Source organism: Danio rerio, chromosome 22 (assembly GCF_049306965.1).
Source record: "Danio rerio strain Tuebingen ecotype United States chromosome 22, GRCz12tu, whole genome shotgun sequence".
In the NCBI taxonomy this organism is placed as follows: domain Eukaryota; kingdom Metazoa; phylum Chordata; class Actinopteri; order Cypriniformes; family Danionidae; genus Danio; species Danio rerio.
In genome coordinates this window covers 38,846,607-38,867,749 of record NC_133197.1, presented here as the reverse complement: position 1 = coordinate 38,867,749, position 21,143 = coordinate 38,846,607, and the positions used below count along the sequence as shown (strand labels likewise).

The 21,143-nt window shown below is 35.7% G+C and overlaps 1 protein-coding gene and 3 non-coding genes across 5 annotated transcripts; 1 reads left to right on the top strand and 3 right to left on the bottom strand.

The window, feature by feature from the left end:
* Positions 1 to 957: 957 nt before the first annotated feature.
* Positions 958 to 16,945, top strand: ifi44g (interferon induced protein 44g). 2 transcript variants are annotated; one of them, XM_073937630.1, is made up of 9 exons: positions 958 to 1,007; positions 3,754 to 4,001; positions 4,403 to 4,465; positions 8,507 to 8,555; positions 8,902 to 9,100; positions 10,914 to 11,072; positions 11,314 to 11,485; positions 12,811 to 12,911; positions 15,709 to 16,494. In XM_073937630.1, exons 2-9 carry the CDS (start codon positions 3,788 to 3,790, stop codon positions 15,874 to 15,876), a joined length of 1,125 nt encoding a protein of 374 aa, XP_073793731.1. In that variant the 5' UTR covers positions 958 to 1,007; positions 3,754 to 3,787; the 3' UTR covers positions 15,877 to 16,494. The 2 variants fall into 2 exon arrangements, with proteins under 2 accessions (XP_073793731.1, XP_073793732.1); XM_073937631.1 differs by lacking the exon at positions 4,403 to 4,465 and having other exon boundaries at positions 15,709 to 16,945.
* On the bottom strand, positions 13,729 to 13,800 carry trnag-ucc (transfer RNA glycine (anticodon UCC)). The gene has a single exon. It is a non-coding gene; the product is annotated as a tRNA-Gly (tRNA).
* On the bottom strand, positions 15,150 to 15,221 carry trnag-ucc (transfer RNA glycine (anticodon UCC)). The gene has a single exon. It is a non-coding gene; the product is annotated as a tRNA-Gly (tRNA).
* Positions 16,946 to 20,193: 3,248 nt separating the features above from the next.
* trnag-ucc (transfer RNA glycine (anticodon UCC)) lies at positions 20,194 to 20,265 on the bottom strand. Its single transcript has one exon. It is a non-coding gene; the product is annotated as a tRNA-Gly (tRNA).
* Between the last annotated feature and the right edge of the window lie 878 nt (positions 20,266 to 21,143).

Here is a 21,143-nt window from a genome sequence, read left to right as displayed (position 1 = left end):
ATTAACTAACCAGAACTAATACATTTTATTAAATACTGTAGTGTTATTTAGTTCATGGTATTAAATATTAAATTTTGGTTTTAACTATAGTAACCCTGCTGAAACAAACAGCTTAAACCTTTCAGCTGGTTGACCAGCCTGGTTTTAAGGGAGTTTTGGTCATTTCCAGGCTGGTTTTAGCTGATTAGGCTGGAAAGTGACCAGATTAAACCAGCTATGTCCATCCAAAACCAGGCTGGTCAGGTTTGTTTTCAGCAGGGAAGCTCTTGTATAATATATACTGGATACAGTGTATGAGTACAAATCTCTCATTTAAGTTAATATTTTCTATAGGATGCTTTACAATATCTGTTCATAAACATTGCATAAACATTTTTTATATATATCTGTGCATAAACATTAGATTAGTCAGTACTAAAGCCAAATCTGGAGCTAATCTAACAAAATAACTTGCAGTAATGGTTGGAAAAATCAGTAGCCCAAATTTATGTTAAGGGAAAATAATAAATATAATTTTCAAAAATAGCAAAAATCAAGAGAAAGAAAACATATATACAATATTGTTAAAATCTTATATGTTGTAGATTTTATTTAATATATTGCATGGATTTAAATGTACTATATTTCCATTTCTATAGCTTATATATTGTATAAACGCGTATTGGGTTATTTGTTTTTACTGCATTCATTTAAAAAAAACATTACAGTATTCTACATGAGTGTCGTCATCATACTACATAGTTTCATCCTGGATGCTAAGTTGCTAATGGCTAACTTAATACGGTTTTGAAAAACATTAGTCTAGCTTAATTTGCGAAGAACTCGATAGAAACAGTCTTTAACGTCTAAAAGATGTTCGATTTTCGTCAGTATTTTACTTTTCCATCCAATAAGTGTTGAACTGCTGCTCTCTGGTGGCCTCAGATGTCAAACGTCCTTCATAACTTTCGTTTCCTCAGTATCGAAAACATTTGATCTGGGCTTCGGCTTTCGTGCACTTCATGACCGTAAGTTTGTTCTAATTTAATTTCTCACCGACCCTTTACCTTAATACATTTATTCTTCGCCGAAACACTTCTCTGAGTGTAGTTAAAACGAGGTCATTTACTACTGAAGGATTCTGATGTCTTTTGGCGTAAGCTGTCAGTGCATACAAGTGATATTGCACGACCTTCTGCAATAAGTTAAGCGGTCGTTTAACCGTCAAAGTGTAAAGTGTATCCTGTCATAAATTGACTTATTGTATTTCTGTTTCTCACGTATGATTTAATGTCAGTTATAGACTGCATTATAGGCTGATCAATAGTCGGTTTTTGTCTTCCTCACGCTATTAAAATGTAAAACTTATTGAGATAACAGTTGAGATAACAGTGTGGATATATTAAATATATACGATTTAAGGATCTCGTGTCACTATCACTATCTGAATGAACGAATATATTAATAACAAACGGTAAATAACCTGTTGAAAAAACATCCTTCAGTCAAAAAAATCTAAGTAGCAGGTTTTAATTTTTGCTATAAAAGTCTTTCACAAATAATGTCATTAAAATAAACTTAAAAAGCTAACTGCAAAATAATATGCAAGTTTAAATAAGCCCAATTGATTCAGGAATTATTTGCGTTATGTTCCCTCTCACAAAGCCATTTAGTGTTTATTTGGGCTGAATTTACACAAACAAATTAAGTTGAACATTATTCAACTTAATTTGTTTGTTTAAATTCAACACAAATCAACACTGTTTGCAACAGTTCTGCATGCAACACTTTTTTCAGTGAGGGTGGTTTGAAAAACCGACCCCTCACTGACAAAGGTCCAGCATTTGTCCCATACTCAAGCTCATTTGTCCTATTTTGACTGCTATGCCATCATAAATTGTGAAAATATAGCCCATTGACTTTCATATGACAGATAATCCGTTTTGACCAATGCAAACAATTATTTTTCAGCTGTTTTCAAGAAAACATACAATCTAACAAGAAGTCATCTTTCACTTCAGACCTACTGTATTGTTTTTAAACAGAGAAAATATTTTACAAATATATATTATTTTAAATCTTGGAGCTTATTCTTGAAATAAAAAATGACCAAAGAAAAGGTGTGAAGCACCAACAGTGGCCCATATGCTAATTTGGCTTATGTGGCTAGACAAATTGTGAAGCTCCACATTATTATTATTATTATTACTGTTGTTATTATTACTGTTATTATTGTTTTTATTGTTGTTGTTATTATTATTGTTATTATTATTATTGTTATAATGATTATTTTTATTATTATTATTGTTGTTGTTGTTAATATTGTTATTATTGTTTTTATTTTTATTATTGTTATTATTATTATTATTGTTGTTGTTATTATTGTTATAATGATTATTTTTATTATTGTTGTTATTATTATTGTTATTATTGTTGTTATTATTATTGTTATTATTGTTTTTATTGTTGTTATTATTATTATTATTATTGTTATTTTTATTATTATTATTATTATTATTATTATGTTTTTTTTTTATTCAAATGGCCAAATTCTTTGAATTGAAGGTTGGCCAGTTTGTTATTTGCCTAATAAATGAAAATAGGCTGTTTTTTTATTTAAAACTTTAACCTTTTGATTTTTATTTGTTCTAATATTTTAATAAGATGCAATACATTTTTATTTTTATTTTTTAAGTATTTATTCATATTTCATTCATTCATTCATTTTGTTTTCGGCGTAGTCTTTTTATTAATTAGGGGTCGTTACAGTGAAATGAACCGCCAACTTAGCCAGCATATGTTTCACGCAGTGGATGCAGCCGCAACCCATCACTGGGAAACACCCATACACAATAAGTCAAGCACATACATTACAGTCAATTTAGCTTACCCAATTCACCTATAGCGCATGTGTTTGGACCGTAGGGGAAACCGGAGCACCCGGAGGAAACCCACACGAACACCAGTAGAGCATGCAAATTCCACACAGAAACGTCAACTGACACAGCCAAAGCTCGAACCAGCGACCTTCTTGCTGTGAGGCGATTGTGCTACCCACTGCACCACTGCGTAACTTTATTCATATTTCTTTATTTTACATTTTTTGAAAATATTTTGCATAGAATATTTTGAAATGAGGCGACGCAGTGGCGCAGTAGCTAGTGCTGTCGCCTCACAGCAAGAAGGTCGCTGGTTCGAACCTCAGCTCAGTTGCCGTTTCTGTGTGGAGTTTGCATGTTCTCCCTGCCTTCGCGTGGGTTTCCTCCGGGTGCTCCGGTTTCCCCCACAGTCCAAAGACATGCGGTACAGGTGAATTGGGTAGGCTAAATTGTCCGTAGTGTATGAGTGTGTTTGTGTGTGTGTGTGTGTGTGTGTGTGTGTGTGAATGTGTGTGTGGATGTTTCCCAGAGATGGGTTGCGGCTGGAAGGGCATCCGCTGAGTAAAAACTTGCTGGATAAGTTGGCGGTTCATTCCGCCATATTAATAAAGGGACTAAGCCGACAAGAAAATGAATGAATGACTTTTGAAATGTTTATTTTAAATGTTTTATTTGAAAATATCCAACACCAACCCAGACAAAATATTAAACTTTTAGAAATATCAATGTAAGTCTCTTTTTCAAACTTTTCGAGGTTTAAAGTTGTCTAATGAAATATCATGGTCCTGTAGTGCAATCATTAATCAAAAAAACATTAATCACAAAATACAGAAAACTTTGCAGATATTTTTTAAGGTGTAGCCATGAATCTCACATCTTGTACTTTCGATTGTAGACACACTGAAAAACAGTCCTTAATCTGATCAAGAATGAGTCAAGGATTTAAACTTGGTGGACCTTCAAGCTGTGACAATCCAGTAACAGCAGCTCCAGCTTTTGGTTTGAGCTTTGCCTTTCAAAAACCTGAAACAGTGGCTCCAAGCTTCACATCTGCATCTGTCAGCACTTCTTCTTCAGTCTCCTCTGTCGTCAGCAGCTCTGCTCAAACACCTGAAACTGTGACAGTGCCTCAGTTCTCTCTAGGTAAGATACACAACAACCCTAACAACCTCACAAATATGTTGAAAGCTCTTATGATTTGCATTTTTATTATAGAATTGTTATCTGGGGTTTATTTTTAATGTCAGGAAGACATAAAAAGCATCATCATTTTAAAGCAGCAGGACATTTTCTGTCTCCATTTTGACCAATTCATAAGATGCTCATTCAATTTGGCGATACCGTGATGGTGTCCACTGCTGATTGAAAGTTTCAGTCTTTTTCAGAACATAAAGTAATTTAACGTAAATTCACATACTATAAGGGCCTCAAGTTTCAGATTGATTATTGGTCATTTATATATCACTGTTCTACACATTTGATCATCTGCTTGAACTCTCATTTTTTTGAATTACTCTTTAATTTTGGGTGCTCATGATGCTCAGGACGAACACATCAGCCGAATACACGGAGTCCACGCTTACACTCTCGCCAGTCACTAGACAGAGGTAATTGACTGATGCTTTTAGATGTATCCAATTCATTCATTCATTTTCTTAATCCGGGGTCGCCACAGTGGAATGAACCGCCAACTTATCCAGCAAGTTTTTAATCTCTGGGAAACATCCACACACACACTCATACACTACGGACAATTTAGCCTACCCAATTCACCTGTACCACATGTGTTTGGACTGTGGGGGAAATCGGAGCACCCGGAGGAAACCCACGCGAAGGCAGGGAGAACACAGAAACGCCAACTGAGCCGAGGATCGAACCAGCAACCCAGCGACCTTCTTGCTGTGAGGCGAACGTGCTACTCACTGCGTCACCATGTATCCAATTAATTTAAGGTAAAACTACTTTCTAGTTAGAGGTGATGATCACCAGAGGAGGGTTGAAGATCTAAAATCTGGATGCAAAACACTTATCCAGCTAAAACCAGGCTGGAAATGGCTGAAAACCAGCCTGGAAAGGGCCAAAACCCCTCTAAAACCAGCCTGGTCAACCAGCTAAAACCAGCCAACCAGCCTAGGCTGGTTTAAGCTGGATTTTTCAGCAGGGCAGACGTGGCAAGCTTTGATAAATCACGATATTCAAGTGTCCGTGAACATTTTCAGTTTACTTTCTTCATTCGCACATCAAATCCGCTTCATTTGCGCGTCAAATTCACTTCACAACAGATGCGGATTCGCATCAATGGGCAGGGCTTCTATCTGCCCGGTGACTCTAGCTTGGTTGCTAAATGGCTAACGTTGATTTTATTGAGAGAGTAGCTGTGTTTATGTGCTTTATGAAGGCTGAAAACAGCGTCGATTTGTTTGGAGCCGTGCCTGAGTCCACTAGATCCTTTCAGAGGTGCACCCAGCTCTGAGTTCATCAACTCCTCCAGAAACGTAACATGAATGATGGAGGCTTTCAGCGGTGCTTATGCCAAGCCTAGTTTGATGAACTGTTCTCAGTGTCGGCAGGAGGACATAATCATAATTATACATCATAATCACTTCCCCATGGGAGAAAACTCCTGATTGGTTAAGTTGGCTGAAGTTCAGATTTTTGAACGCGCAAAACGTTAAACTCGCACCACTTCATTTGCGCGAATCACATCATTCGCGACACCTCATTTTCGCATATTTTCCTTGACTTAAAGGTGCAGTAGGTGATTGTCTTCAGAAACATGTGTTGTTGTGCTGGTTGAAAGTCTCTTCACAGTCCAATAGTAATGATTACAGTAAATGATCTAAATGCGTTTATATGTATTTTTGTATTCAGGGTAAAGCATAAAACTAAAAAATGTTCATCCAATTAAATAGAGTCGGACCGTCATCTCCCTCCGATAGGCAGGTCAGACTGTCTGTCAGCAAATGTAGATTCCGACTTCTGCGCATCTGTTCACGCAGATTAGCGCGTGCCCGTCTGCATCACAAACGCATGCGCGCGAGCGAGCTGCGGGCCTCTCGCAGATGCCGAGTCGGAGCCGGAGGCGGCGAAGGACAGCCGAGCTCGGGCCGATTACTGTAAAGCCAGGCGCGGGTATAATTCGCTCTTAAAGTGGCCGCGCGGTCACGAGACGGACCGAGAGAAATCAAATGCTGCATTGAAACTTTTGAAAATCCTGAATCAATATTGGAGTTACTTTAGCACGCTGGAGAAAGAACGAGACCATGGCTGAAGTATCACTGTTAGACAGGTAATGTTCTGTTTTGAAACTATTTTATGTTAGATTGTGTTGTTATGAATGACTTATATGCACAGACGTGTTGTTCATCCACTGAATCTCCCGGTGAAAGATTGATGTGATTATTTTCAGTTTCATAAGGTTCTTTGACAGCATCTACATTGTAGATTTATATTTAGTTTAACAGCAAAACACCAGTAAATAGCGCTATTCCGCCTAACCTGCTTTACTGAGGTGAAGTTGCTTTTATATTCACATTGGGTCATTTTTGAACCATGACAGCCTTCCTATACTGTTCACCGCTAACGTTACTCTGAATATTCACTCTGAAATAGCATGTAAGTGTGGCAAAGTAATACATTTAATTCCTGCACGGCGCTGGCACTAACTAACTGGCGAATGACATGAACTAGTGGGTTGTCTGTCGGCTGTTGTGACGCGGTCCGCGCACTTGCGATATCAGGGGGTTTGGCTTTGATTCACAGTCCCTCCCCGCCGTCCAAAGATAATATGCTAAGCGGTTAGCATTTTGGCAGATCACCTACTGCACCTTTAACATGTAAATTCAAATTCAAAGCTCTGATGTTTGCCTACAAAGTGACTTCTGGCCTAGCACCTTCTTATCTGCACTCACTTCTGCAGATCTATGTGCCCTCCAGAAACTTGCGTTCTGTGAATGAACGTCGCCTCGTGGTTCCATCCCAAAGAGGGAAAAAATCACTTTCGCGAACGCTCACGCTCAATCTGCCCAGTTGGTGGAATGAACTCCCTAACTGCATCAGAACAGCAGAGTCACTCGCTACTTTCAAGAAACGACTAAAAACTCAACTATTTAGTCTCCACTTCACTTCCTAATCTGCAATTGCCTCTTTGAATATCACACTAACTGTACTAAAAAAAAAAAAAAAAAACTACTAATACTTCCCTTCTTAGACTTTACAGACCTGAAACTTGCCTTTAGTACTTATTCATTGTTGCTCTTAGTTGTGTAAATTGCTTCCTTGTCCTCATTTGTAAGTCGCTTTGGATAAAAGCGTCTGCTAAATGACTAAATGTAAATGTAAATGTAAATCACTCGTGCTTAATGCCTCTTCCATGTCTGGTGGCAACACAGCAGTTGGCAAACCATTTCAGATTTGCACTAATGTAGACAGCGCCCTCTAATGGATTTGTCATTTAAAATCTGCACTGAAATGTACCAGGAGCAATGTTTTTTTTATGTTCGGCAAAAAAAGTAGACTGAAGCACATTTATGTAACTCATATATTTGCAAACATCCCCAATTCCTTTACTATATAGTCCTGCTTTTTACTTAATAATAGGGATGTAACAGTATCAGAATTTCACGGTACGATAATACCTCGGTATGAATGGCACGGTACGGTATTTATTGAGTAATTTACAGGAAAAACAAAACTAATGAAAAGACTCAAAAAAGTGCCAAAAGTGTTTATTTATCTTAGCACTGAACATATCAATGACATACAAATTAGCCATCAATCTGTAAGCTTTAAAACAGGAACTTCAATTTTTCAATTTTAACAACAAAAAACTATTAAACCATATAAAAAAATAAAGTTTCAATTTAGTATTGTTGAAAACTCATCACATTCAACATTTAATCACTCATTCACTTAGATAGAGATGGGTTTTTAAGGAAAATGATCATATAACTATAATCGAAATGGCGGGATCTCTGGGCATGTCCCCTGCAACAGAAAAATAAACCCTCTCATTTGGGACTGAGGTTTCTGGGACAGAGAGATATGATTTAGCCAAGGTTGACAGCAGTGGGTAACGTTGTGCATTGTCTTTCCACCACTTGAGAGGACAAGCCATGAGTGAGATAGAGGTCTCTTTGCGGTACAAGTCAATGTCTGCATCAATCTAACAAGTGTGCTGTGTTCTGCAGACCCCATGACTGTTTTTAGTCGTATTCCCCGACTTATATTTCACCACAGTCTGGCAGTGCCTGCATACTGTTTTTGTCTTTGTCTGTCACCTTCTTCCTTTTTCGTATCTTTTTAGAAAGAAACCGAAATGCTTCCACACATCCGATTTAAAACTCGCTTTAGGTTCGATCATTTCCAGCTCTTTTTCTTCCCCGCTACTAGCAGCACACTCCATTTCTGCATTACTGGATCTGTAGTGACAACAGGCCGCAAAGGATGATGGCCACGCCTGGGCTGATGGGAAATGTAGTTCCCGCTACCTCCCGTTCGCTTCATTCGCCTGAGCAAACTTTTCTCAGAACTATAGTTTTATTGAGTCATGCGCCTACGGTATATTGAAAAAAAGTACTATTGCGGTATGACGGTATTTACAATATTGTTACATCCCTATTTAATAACCATTGATTTTTATTCCGAAGCTTCTACCATGCTGGAAAATGAGTGGAGAAAAATGGAGTGGGGCGAAGAGTAAGTTGATACCCCACTTTTAAATTTTGGTAACATTTTAGTTTAGGTCACAATTCACGTTATTAACCACTGGCTTATTACATGCCTATTAGTAACGTATTAACTGTTCATTAGTAGTTATAAAGTATGATCTTATTCTGCATTTCTAACCCTACCCAAAACCTAAACCCAATTACTATCGTACTAACCATTAATTAACAGCTAATAAGGAGTTTATCAAGCTAGTAGGGTTAGTTAATGGTTTGGTAATGCTATGAATTGTGACCTAACCTAATGTGTTTTCAGGATTTTTGGTAACATCGCAGTCCAATAGTGTTCAATGTTGACTTTAACTGTTTGCTTGTAGGGCAAGAGAGAAACTGCTGGAGTCCGTCCGGTCCTTTAAACCAGCCAGCGAGAGTGTTTCTGAAGCCAGGATTCTGCTCATTGGTCCAGTCGGTGCTGGAAAGTCCAGTTTCATCAGTTCGGTCCAATCTGTCTTCTCTGGACGGGTCATTAACAGAGCAATGGTGGGCTCATCGTCCTCCACCAGCTTCACCAAAAAGGTACACATGACTACAACTGGGAAAAAAGCTATGATTAAATTGAATCTGGAGCCGACAGACAGGTGTGCAAGAGTATGGGGTCTTTGTTGTTGCATTTTGCACTTTAAAATGCGCCACAGATTCTCTATTGGAGACAGGTCAGGACTGCAGGCAGGACAGTCATGTCAAGGTCAAATTTATTGTCTCCCTTAGGAGAGATTTGTTGTTAGAGAAAAAAAAGTTTTGCTGTACATAGACACCTCCAAAACAATATATAACACACAGTTGAAATCAGAATTATTCACCCTCCTGTGATTTTTATTTCCTTTTTCCATTATTTCCCAAATGATGTTTAACAGAGCAAGGAAATTTTCACAGTATGTCTGATAATATTGTTTCTTCTGGAGAAAGTCTTATTTGTTTTGTTTTGGCTAGAATAAAAGCAGTTTTTAATTTTTTAAACAGGAGAGAAAATTTAAAGACAAAATTATTAGCCCCCTTAAAGTGCCATAAAACCCCCTTGTATCAGCAGGGTGTTTTCACACCTCTACTTTGGAAAAAGTCAGAAAAGTGGGCGTGTCCAGCTCTGTTCAGGGGGGAGTGTCGGAGGAACTAAAGAGGCTTGGTGTGGGAGTGTCTATTTGGGCGTGCTGAGTTTCAGAGTCAAAACACACACACACACACACACACACACACAGGGGACAAAGTAACTGTGTTTACATGGACATCTGTAGTCAAATTATTTGCCAAATTATTAAATGATGGACTTTAACTGCAGTTTGGCTCTTTCATTCAGGGAATTCATTAATGTCCCTCCCGACAAACGTGATATTTGATTCGAGGAACTGCTCTAAGCGTGTATTTTTCATGCAATGTTTGATACCGCACGGCGAATGAGAGAAAAAAACCCTCCGCATTTCCCGGAAACTTAGATGCACACAGCAGGTAGTGTCAGAAAGCCGCGCGTGTTCTTCCGGTCACAAAATGCGGTGAAAATCCTCCACGAGGTTAAAGTTTGGTTGTGGTGCTAACATGTTTACACTCGGTGCAATGGTTAACTTAGTTCGATACGAACAAACTGAGTAAACAAAGAGCACTGGTCGCTCACTTACCAAATCTGTAGAGACAGGACAATCACCAGCAACTAGAGCCGCGTCTCTATTAAGAGGAGACTACAAGCGAATCTGGATCTCAACATTTGCAGATGAGAACAGCTCTCAGGTAAACAATAATCCTCCTTAGACACGTAAGTTATTGTTGTCGAGCGTCGCGTACACTGTTAATCCACACGTGACTCCAGCTGCGCTCTCACAGAGAGAAACTCAACTGCAGCAAACTATAAAAGCAACACTTCACGCTTGTTTTGCCAACACAACGTGGCGTCTCTGTCGTCTAAACACTGTGACAGTAATGAATATTAATGAAGTTGCACAATAGAGCGCGCTGATTGGTTTGAACCAAGCCTTACTCATGCATTAATGCATCACACTGTAAGACGTAATAAGACACACTCTGGCACAGACGTCCAGTCTGCACGCTGGAATACACGCTATTATATCATGGCCGTGACGCAGCTTCAAAAATTAGTTTCAAACCGGAAGTACGAATTTGCTTGAAATAACGCAAAAACAACCAATTTACACTTTTTAGTGAAATATAGGTGTCCTAATAGTGTTTTTAGCAGTGTGGGACACATATACCACTGACAACAGCTCAAAACATGTGATTTGGTGTTTCGTGACCCTTTAAGCAATATTTTTTGATCATCTACAGAACAAACCACTGTTATACAATGGCTTGCCTAATTGATTTTCTGCTGTTCTGTGTTTCTCAGCTGCGCTCGTTCAACATTACAGGGTCTGGAGAGAAGGCAGATGAACCCATGGCTCTGGTGTTGTGTGATGTTATGGGTGTTGGAGAAGGAGAAAGCACAGGACTGACTCTGCATGATGCTCTGTCTGTCATTAAAGGACACACGCCAGAGGGACACCAGGTACATTCACTCATGCACGTTCATTTACATTATAGAAAAGCAGACCGGTGTGATTGATATAAATACATTTCTTAAGGGAACACTTTGACAACACTATGTACCTAAAAAAAATCACATTTTTTTTCTTTATTATGTATATATTTCCTTTTAGCTGTGAACCAGTGACATGTTGACTGTTACACAAGTCGTCATTCAATTCAGTTTCTCCTGTATTGCAGTAAACTCAGTTTTGTCTCTGCAGTTCAGTCCTGATCAGCCCGTCGGCGTAGAAACTGAGGGCTTCATAAGGAGTCCCAGAACCAAAGATAAAGTGCACTGTGTGGTGTTTGTGGTGGACGGATCCAAAGTGGGTTCATACGCAAAAAGCTTCGGCACCACCTTCCAGCATTTAAGAGAACACATCAGCAGCTTGGGTGAGTCGGCTTTGAGTTATCAGTCATAACATTACTTTGCTTTCCTGACTTGTTAATTCATGAAGCGCCAGGGAGTCAGGGAGTGATTTTGCATGTTCACTCTACCCATCGCCAATGAAAATAGCTTGGTTTCTAATCCAGAAAAATGTCGTGAAAGATAAGCGTGAGCAAAAATCGAGCAAAAACCACACCACAACTAAGATGACAAAAAAACTTAAGAAGGATATCATTGAAATCACTATTTTTTTGACTTATATTATATTATATTATATTATATTATATTATATTATATTATATTTATATTATATTATATTATATTATATTATATTATATTATATTATATTATATTATATTATATTATATTATATTATATTATATTCATATTATATTTATATTCATATTATATTATATTATATTATATTATATTATATTATATTATATTGTATTATATTATATTATATTATATCATATTATATTATATTAAATTATATTATAATATATTATATTACATTATATTTATCTTAATATTATATTAAATAAATTTATATTGATATTATATTAAATTTATATTCATATTATATTATATTCATATTTATATTATATTATATTCATATTATTATTATATTAAATTTTTATTATATTATATTAAATGTATATTATATATATATTTATATTATATTATATTATATTATATTATATTATATTAAATTTATATTCATATTATATTTATATTATATTTATATTATATTATATTATATTATATTATATTATATTATTTATGTTATATTTATGTTATATTATATTATATTATATTAAATTTATATTCATATTATATTTATATTCATATTATATTATATTATATTATATTATATTATATTATATTATATTATATTATATTATTTATATTATATTTATGTTATGTTATATTATATTATATCATATTATATTATATTAAATTATATTATAATATATTATATTACATTATATTTATCTTAATATTATATTAAATACATTTATATTGATATTATATTAAATATATATTGATATTATATTATATTATATTCATATTTATATTATATTATATTCATATTATTATTATATTAAATTTATATTATATTGTATTTATATTAAATGTATATTATATATATATATATATTTATATTATATTATATTGTATTATATTATATTACATTTATATTATATTATATTATATTATATTATATTATATTATATTATATTATATTATATTATATTATATTATATTATATTATATTATATTACAGAAACTGCTATGTAAAAAAACATCAATATTGTCTGATTTTCAGGTGTACACCAAGTGGCATTAGTGACCCATGCTGACCAAGTCTGTAAAGCGACAGGAAGTGACATCAGCCAGGTTTACAGGAGCTTGACTCTTCAGCAGACAGTAGGTCACACTTCATTCATGATAATCTTTCACTTTGGTCCTGTATTGAACGGATAGTTGAACTTATTAACCCCAGAGAATTATTAACCCTCCTAAATTATAAGCCCAGGATATTAGTATCCAGCTTAAAGTGACATTTAAAGGCTTAAATGAAGGATCTGGAGTGAAGGTTACTTCTAAATGGGAGAGAAGTGTAGCTGCTTAAAAAAGTCTAACAGGTTTAGAACAAGTGAATGATGAGAGAATTTTAACTTAAGTAACCTCCCCAACACTGCTAATGAAGCTCCCCCTTTTATGCAAACCTTTCCCTCTTTCCAAATGCAACACTCCCACCTCAACACAGCTGAAACACCTCTTCCCCTAGCTTTTTTTTGAATGAGAGGTGTGAAAACTCCCTGCTGAGACCTGCATGGTAAATTTCCCTTGAGGGAACAAGGGAAGGAGAGTTTGTAAGTGCGTGTCTAAAAGTGCACTGGAATGCAGCCTTTGTAGGGCTCTTCAGAAAGCAGGATTTTGAAGCAGGGAAGAAGTTTGATGTTGCAGGATGTGTTCACAAGTGCTCATGCCTATGCCTTGATCCCTCCACAAGGACCCTACAAAGAGATCAGGGCATAGGGATGAGCCCTTCTGAATGGAATACTATATCAACTGAACTGAGGAATAAGAGTGTTACCTAAAGAAAAAGTTAAGTAATTATTTCATCAATCCTACAAACTAATCTGTAGAGAACTTGGAAACTACTGTCGTGACACTTAGTAAGTTCACTTGTTTTGTTTGACACTTTGTTTAATTTAATCTAAAGACAGGGAAAATATTCTGCGTTGGCCGGGAATCGAACCCGGGTCAACTGCTTGGAAGGCAGCTATGCTCACCACTATACCACCAACGCTTGCTGCTAGCAGGAAGCACAGAGCCTGCCACATAGAAGAGAAACTGCTGTTCATAAAAACTCTGAATTTAACAAAACTCAGTTTGTTCACTGAGGATGTGAGGATCATTCAGTGCTAGACCTCAAATAGATGTTTTATATAAAGATAAGCACTCGTTGTTTCTTCAGGTCAGACTTTTATTCCTCATCTGGGATCATTTAGAGCTCTTTGAAGCTCCACTAAAACTGCAGTTTGTAAAATATGCAAAGGGTTTACACAAAAACCTTAAATTATTTTCGACTGAAAGGTACAGTTCACCCAAAAATGACAATCTGTCATCATTTACTGACCCTTCACGTGTTCTGTTTGAGTTTCTTTCCACAAGAACTCAGAAAGATGTTTTGAAAAATGTTGAAAACTTGTAACCATTGACTTCCATAGTATTTGTTTTTCCTACTATGGAGGTCAAAGGTTACGGTTTTTAACATTCTTCAAAATATATTCGTTTGTGTTCAACAGAATAAAGAAACTCATCAATAATAATAATAAATTGTATTTGTAATGGCCTTTCTTACACTCAAGCTGCTAATAAAACTTTATTCCATAATAGCAACCTAGCAATGACAGCACAATACTCACAACAAGACACAACTATACAAGTATAACTTAAATGCTTCACTAGAAAGATATGCTTCGATGGTTTTAAAGGTTTATAACCACTTGAAGGTGAGTAAATATTAATTTATAATATATTCTATATTCAGCTGAAGTCAGAATTATTCGTCCTCATGTGTATTTATTTTTCAAATATTTCCCAAATGATGTTTAACAGAGCAAGGAAATTTTCACAGTATGTCTGATAATGTTTTGTCTTCTAGAGAAAGTCTTATTTGTTTTATTTCGGCTAGAATAAAAGCAGTTTTTAATTTTTTATAAATCATTTAAAGGTCAATATTATTAGCCCCCTTAAGCAATATTTGTTTTGATTTTCTACAGATCAAACTATTATGTTTAGAAATGTGTTGACTTTTTTTTTACTCCATTAAACAGAAAATGGGGAAAAGTAAATACAGGAGCACTAATAATTCTGATTTCTACTGTATGTCAGAGTGATATATATATTCAGCAAGTGTGTGCTATTTTAGACAAAAGTTCAGTCAGTTTTACTCCATTTTGTGGCTAATCAGGTCATCAAACCCTCAAAATACTCTGTAAAGGCTTCTCAGGGTTGAGGCTCTGCATATAAAAACACAATAGTGTATGAGACGGCTTGTGAACTACTGTCGTGATACTAAATAAACAGAGTAGTTTTTGTCCTCTTTTATATTTGACACTTTGTTTAATTTAATCTAAGGCAGGAAAAAGTTTCTGCGTTGGCCGGGAATCAAACCCGGGTCAACTGCTTGGAAGGCAGCTATGCTCACCACTATACCACCAACGCTTGATGCTAGCTGCCAGCACAGAGCCTGTCACATAGAAGAGTTCCTCCAACTATTTTTTCCACACTCTGAATTTAACAAAACTCTCTTGGATGTAATTTTATTCAGTGCTAGACCTAAAATAAGTGTTTTATATAAAGAAAAGGACTTGTTGTTTCTTCAGGTCAGACTTTTATTCCTCATCTAGAGTCATTTAGAGCTCTTTGAAGCTCCACAGGAGCTGCAGTTTGTAAAATCTACACGTTTTCCTCAAAAACCTTATTTATTTTTGACTTAAAGGGACAGTTCACCCAAAAATGACAATCTGTCATCATTTACTGACCCTTCACGTGTTCTGTTTAAGTTTCTTTTCTGATCTGTTAATCCTGTGAAACCGTGTGTGTGTGTGTGTGTGTCTGTGTGTGTGTGTGTGTGAGAATGAGTCCTCTGACATGTCCTGCCATCCGCCGTGATTTTCCCATGATCCTCTGTGTCTTCTGTGATCTGCAGATAGAGAAGGCTGGAGCTCTGCTGGGAATGGCCACGTCCTACATCGTCCCGGTGAAAAACTACAGCTCTGAGCTGGATGTGGATGAAAGCACTGATATTCTGCTGCTCAGGGCTGTAGATCACATCCTGCAATACGCCAATCTCTACTTTCTAGACAACAGCGATTAAAGCATTTCAGAAAACACACACAAATGGCAATGGACGATATGCACAGGAAGGGATTTTCAGCCACTGATAAGCTTACCGTGAAAGGTTTATGTGACTATTTTCATTTTCATACAGTTTCTTTTACAGCATTGATAATGTCATTTAATTCATATATAAGCAGTTAAATAGACTTAAGTAGTCATTTAGCTGTTTTAAGTGTAAAATGGGATGAAAGTCAGGAGCAGCAGATTAGTGCAGAGACTCCATTGAACATACTGGGCTAAGGTAAAACATGGTATTATGTTGGCTTGAGAAAACTAACATACTGTTATGCTACTTTGTCCTTGAAAACAAACGCATCTCCTCCTAGGCCGTTCATGCCACAAGGCCCAAATGTGGTCAAAATGTGCCTTCTACATTCAAGATTGTTGCTATATCTCCTCATGCCTATAAGACTTATTGTTTTTTGAATAAAAAATGTTAAATATTAAATTTTTATAATCCGGGCATATAAAAAAATTATACAAGCCCCAAATTTGGCCAAAAGCTGTATTTAGATGCGTTAGATTTTGTTGCTATATCTTTAAGGTTTATCAGACTTTTAGTTTTCCAATAAATAATTTTTAAGCATTATTTCTCAATATGGCAAGCCATTTTTGACTTAAACTCCATCTTTTTTACTGATATGGCAAGCCATTTTTGACTTAAACTCCATCTTTTTTACTGATATGGCAAGCCATTTTTGCATGTATCTCTTTCACACTTATTAAGCATTGTATTTTCAAAAAAATACGGCAAGCCATTTTTACATAATGTTTATTCCCTTAGTCCCTTTATTAATCAGGGGTCGCCACAACGGAATGAACCGCCAACTTATCCAGCATCTGTTTTACACAGCGAACGCCCTTCCAGCTGCAACCCAACACCAGGAATACATAATGTTCAAGTCCAGTTTTTGACACTCATAAAAACTGTCATAGAAACATCGGGGTTGATTAAGATCACTCATATTGCCAAGAAGTTTTTTAGCAGCACTATTGTATCATCACTAACCTGTCAAATGTCCCCTTAGCAATAAAACAGTATAACCTAGCAACCTTTTAAAAATGGCAATATCTCTATATCGGAACATCGTAGGGACCTGGGCATTAGCTTGTTTGACTCATGCTAGCAAATGGGACTTCCTGTGTACTATGCATGGTAACAATGATAATGGAAGCCAAGTGCTAATAACGATTAGCTACATGCTATGAATGATTATCTAAATGCAATAACATATGCTAGAAATGCCTACTAAGTATTAGCATTTGATCAAACATGTACACGAGCATTGCCATTTAGCAACTGCTTAGCAACCACCTAACAATGCCATAATTGTTTTAGTAACTGCCTAGCAACCACTTAGCAACCGCCGCCGTGCTTCCTGCCAACTGCCATTCCCAGTCCTAGCGCAGTCACGTTGGCTTTCTCAAGCCAACATCAAAGTTCATCAATAAACTTTAGGTTCTAGTTTAATGCGGTGCTTCTTGTCTGGTCTAAGACCCACTTCCGTAGATACTTAAAGTAACTTAAATGTGGCCATTTTATAATGGCAAATGGCATAACAGTTCACAGGAAGTGCTTGAGCTGGCTGACTGCAAATGAAAAGTCCCTGTGCATATAGTCCATTACAGACATTCCCATTATGGGTTAATTCATTCCAGGTTTGCTCCAATTTCATTTCAATGCCAAAGCTTGTAATTTTTTGCTAAAATATATATATATATATATATATATATATATATATATATATATATATATATATATATATATATATATATATATATATATATATATATATATATTTTTTTTTTTTTTTTTTTTTTATACAACATTTACACTGTTAAAGTGTGTTAAAGTTTATCACGAACTAAATCTTTAAGTTTGATCTCAGGGTTTTTTAGGGTCTGTTCTCTGTGCTTGGTTAAAGGGGTAGTTCACTCAAAAATGTACATTTACTCACTATTTACTCTCTTTTGAGTGGTTTCTAACCTATTATTAGAGTTTCTTTATTTCGTTGAACACAAAAGATGATATTCTGAAGAATGTTAGAAACCGGTAACCATTAACTTTCATAGTAGGAAAAACAAATACTATGGAAGTCAATAGTTACAGGTTTCCAACATTCTTCTAAATATCTTCTTCTGTGTTTGTAGACATGACTAAAATGTGTCATCGTTTTCAAAAGCTTCTAGCTGTGTCTGAAATGGCACACTATGCACTCATGCACTATGTAGTTATGCACTTACACACTCAACAGCATAGTATATGTATGTAGTGTCGTCCCAAATGGCACACTAATGTTTTTTTATTAAACGGAAATTAAAACCGTTTTCCTGATGACGTTTGACGGTTGCCAAATCAGTGAAATAAATGACCAAACTAGTAAATAATACCTGCCGTGAGTATAACTGCATTCACCATTGGGAGGCGCTATAATCACTCTCGTAGGAGAATTTTACTTTCACCATCCAAATAAATAAAGTTATCCAACATGTGCGCACGATAGCTCCGCCCCTTCTGCTACATGAGCAAACCTGCGGTCGTTGAGTGCGTGAAGTGTCCATCATTACACACTTCATTTTAGCGGCTGAATGAGTGCATCATCCGGGTAATTAAAGTGCGCTTATTTTTAGAGTTTGCAGTGTGAACGCACTACCTACACTATTTATACTACAAAACTGGCGTAGAATAGTGCACAAGTATGCGATTTGGGACGCAGCTTCACACTGTCCACACTGCAACGCTGTCTTCAAATGTATCCACTTTGGACAGTGTTTTCAAAAACATGCGCCTTCATTTCCTAAAGACACCATTGGCTGCGTCTAAAACCGCCTACTACTCAGTAGGTACTGCGTTTGAATATAAACGTACTACTCGGCCATTCGAAAAGTGCATACTATACAGTATGAATGTGAAAAGTATGAATGGAATTCGGACGTACTACATCCGCTATTTTGTCATGGTCATGTGACCTACCAGCGTCAGTTGCGTCGCTTCACTCCCATTCATGAAATCTCTCGCGGGGCATCATGGGATAGCGCAGCGGGCATCAGATGCACACTTCAGAATCTCGCCAGAAGTAGTAGGTCATCAGGGTACTTCTCGCTTACTGATTTTCGAATTCTTTGAATTCAGACATACTACTCGGCTTGCAACCTGATTTTAGCGCACTATATAGTATAGAAGTATGCTGTTTCGGACACAGCCCATCTTATTATGGGTGAATATTTACATTTTTAAACAAAAGGTATAAATGTGGACTTGGCCTTTACCAAAGACTCGAAGAGCGCATTAAAAATAAAATGTGTTGTTATTATTCATTCATTCATTCATTCATTCTTTCTTTCATTCATTCATTCATTCATTCATTCATTTTTTCATTCATTCATTCATTCATTCATTCATTTTTTCATTCATTCATTCATTCTTTCATTCATTCATTCATTCATTCATTCTTTCATTCATTCATTCATTCATTCATTCTTTCATTCATTCATTCATTAATTCAATTATTCATTCATTCATTCATTTTCAGCTTTATTAATCTGGGGTCGCCACAGCGGAATGAATGCTTTATTTAGAATTAATAAAATATAATATTATATATCTAAAATATAATAAATAATATATCTAGAATTAAGATTTGATCATAACACTGCACTCATTTGTATATTAATGTTGACATAAAAACCCAACTGATTAAAGACAAGAATCTTGTCTTGTTTAATTTAGTTAATGTGTTAATTTCTTATAAACAAACTATATATAAACTATTATATAATAATTGCTATATTATAACATTTGACAAGTTATGCATATGAATATTTGTGGTTGTTTATAAAAAATAATCAAAACACAATTATGATTTGTTATTACTATCGTGATAATCAACACTGATATTTAGAAAAGACGCTTAGCCCAAATGTTGAAGCAGGAATTTGAGTGTCATTCACACACACACACACACACAAAAACACACATTTTCTAAGAAATTTCTTAACGATTTAAGCAAATTTTCTCAAATACACCCCTAGAACTGAATATTTGTTAAGAGGTAAACATATTCAACGAATCAATGCTATTTTAGACAGAAATTCAAGCAGTTTTACAGAATTGTAGTGTTATTTAATGTATTAAACCAACAATATAGCCTACTACCTCTGTAATATGCTCAGTTGACGACTCGGCTAATGAAAACACAATGTATGGGACTGCTTATAAATGACAGACAGTAAAACGTGTGTAGTTTTGCCCTCGTTTGCATTACACACTTTCTTAGCAAAGCAAAAAGGTTTCTGCGTTGGCCGGGAATCGAACCCGGGTCAACTGCTTGGAAGGCAGCTATGCTCACCACTATACCACCAACGCTTGATGAATATGGTTGACACAGAGGGCATTAGATAGACTTGGAGCTAAGCTTCAGAAAAACGACTGCATCCGAGTTTACCAAGCTCTCTTTGTCCATGTTCAGTCCAGTTTCCTGTTTTGGTGTGATATTACTGCTGATATCCGTCGTTTTGTTTCACCGTCTTACTTTTCAACGTAGGTTAATAATATAAGACCAATATAAACTCCTTAAATATGACAATAAACACGTTATCTAGTAATTAAAATGCTTAATGCACTTAGTGCAAATATACAATTCAGCAATTAGTAATTTACTACATATTACACTTTACCGACACACGACGATCCATCGTGTCTGAGTTTTATCCGTACTCTGAATGTAAAAACACTCCTTGTTCACTGGTTTATTCGATGCTAATGTTAAGGTTAGTCCTCAAAATCTGGCACGAGACAAATTGACACTTTCTTTAATTTAATCTAAAGACAAGAAAAATGTTTCTGCGTTGGAGCTTTTAACTTTATCTTAACCTTATCTTCTCCCATTCATTCTCTATGGTAGTGCTTAACACTACCGATGCAATATACTTTTGGCCACACGTTGATTCTTTGGTGCTGTTTCGTCATTTCCATCGCGGGGAATGTAAAAAGCCCAGTGTTAGCTGGGGAAAGGTGTGTTTACTGAATTGTCAGGTAAAAAAAAAAGTTTTGTGTTGTACAACAAATAATCACTGTCTAAACTATCATAACACAAACTTTGCATATGGTGTTTGCTGTTTAAACTAACGTGATCAAACAGAAAAGGTAAATATACAAGTATAAATATTGTATAATATAAAAATAGTATTGCATTATGAAAACATAGATTATTAAACAATAATAGAATGTGAAATTGGATATTG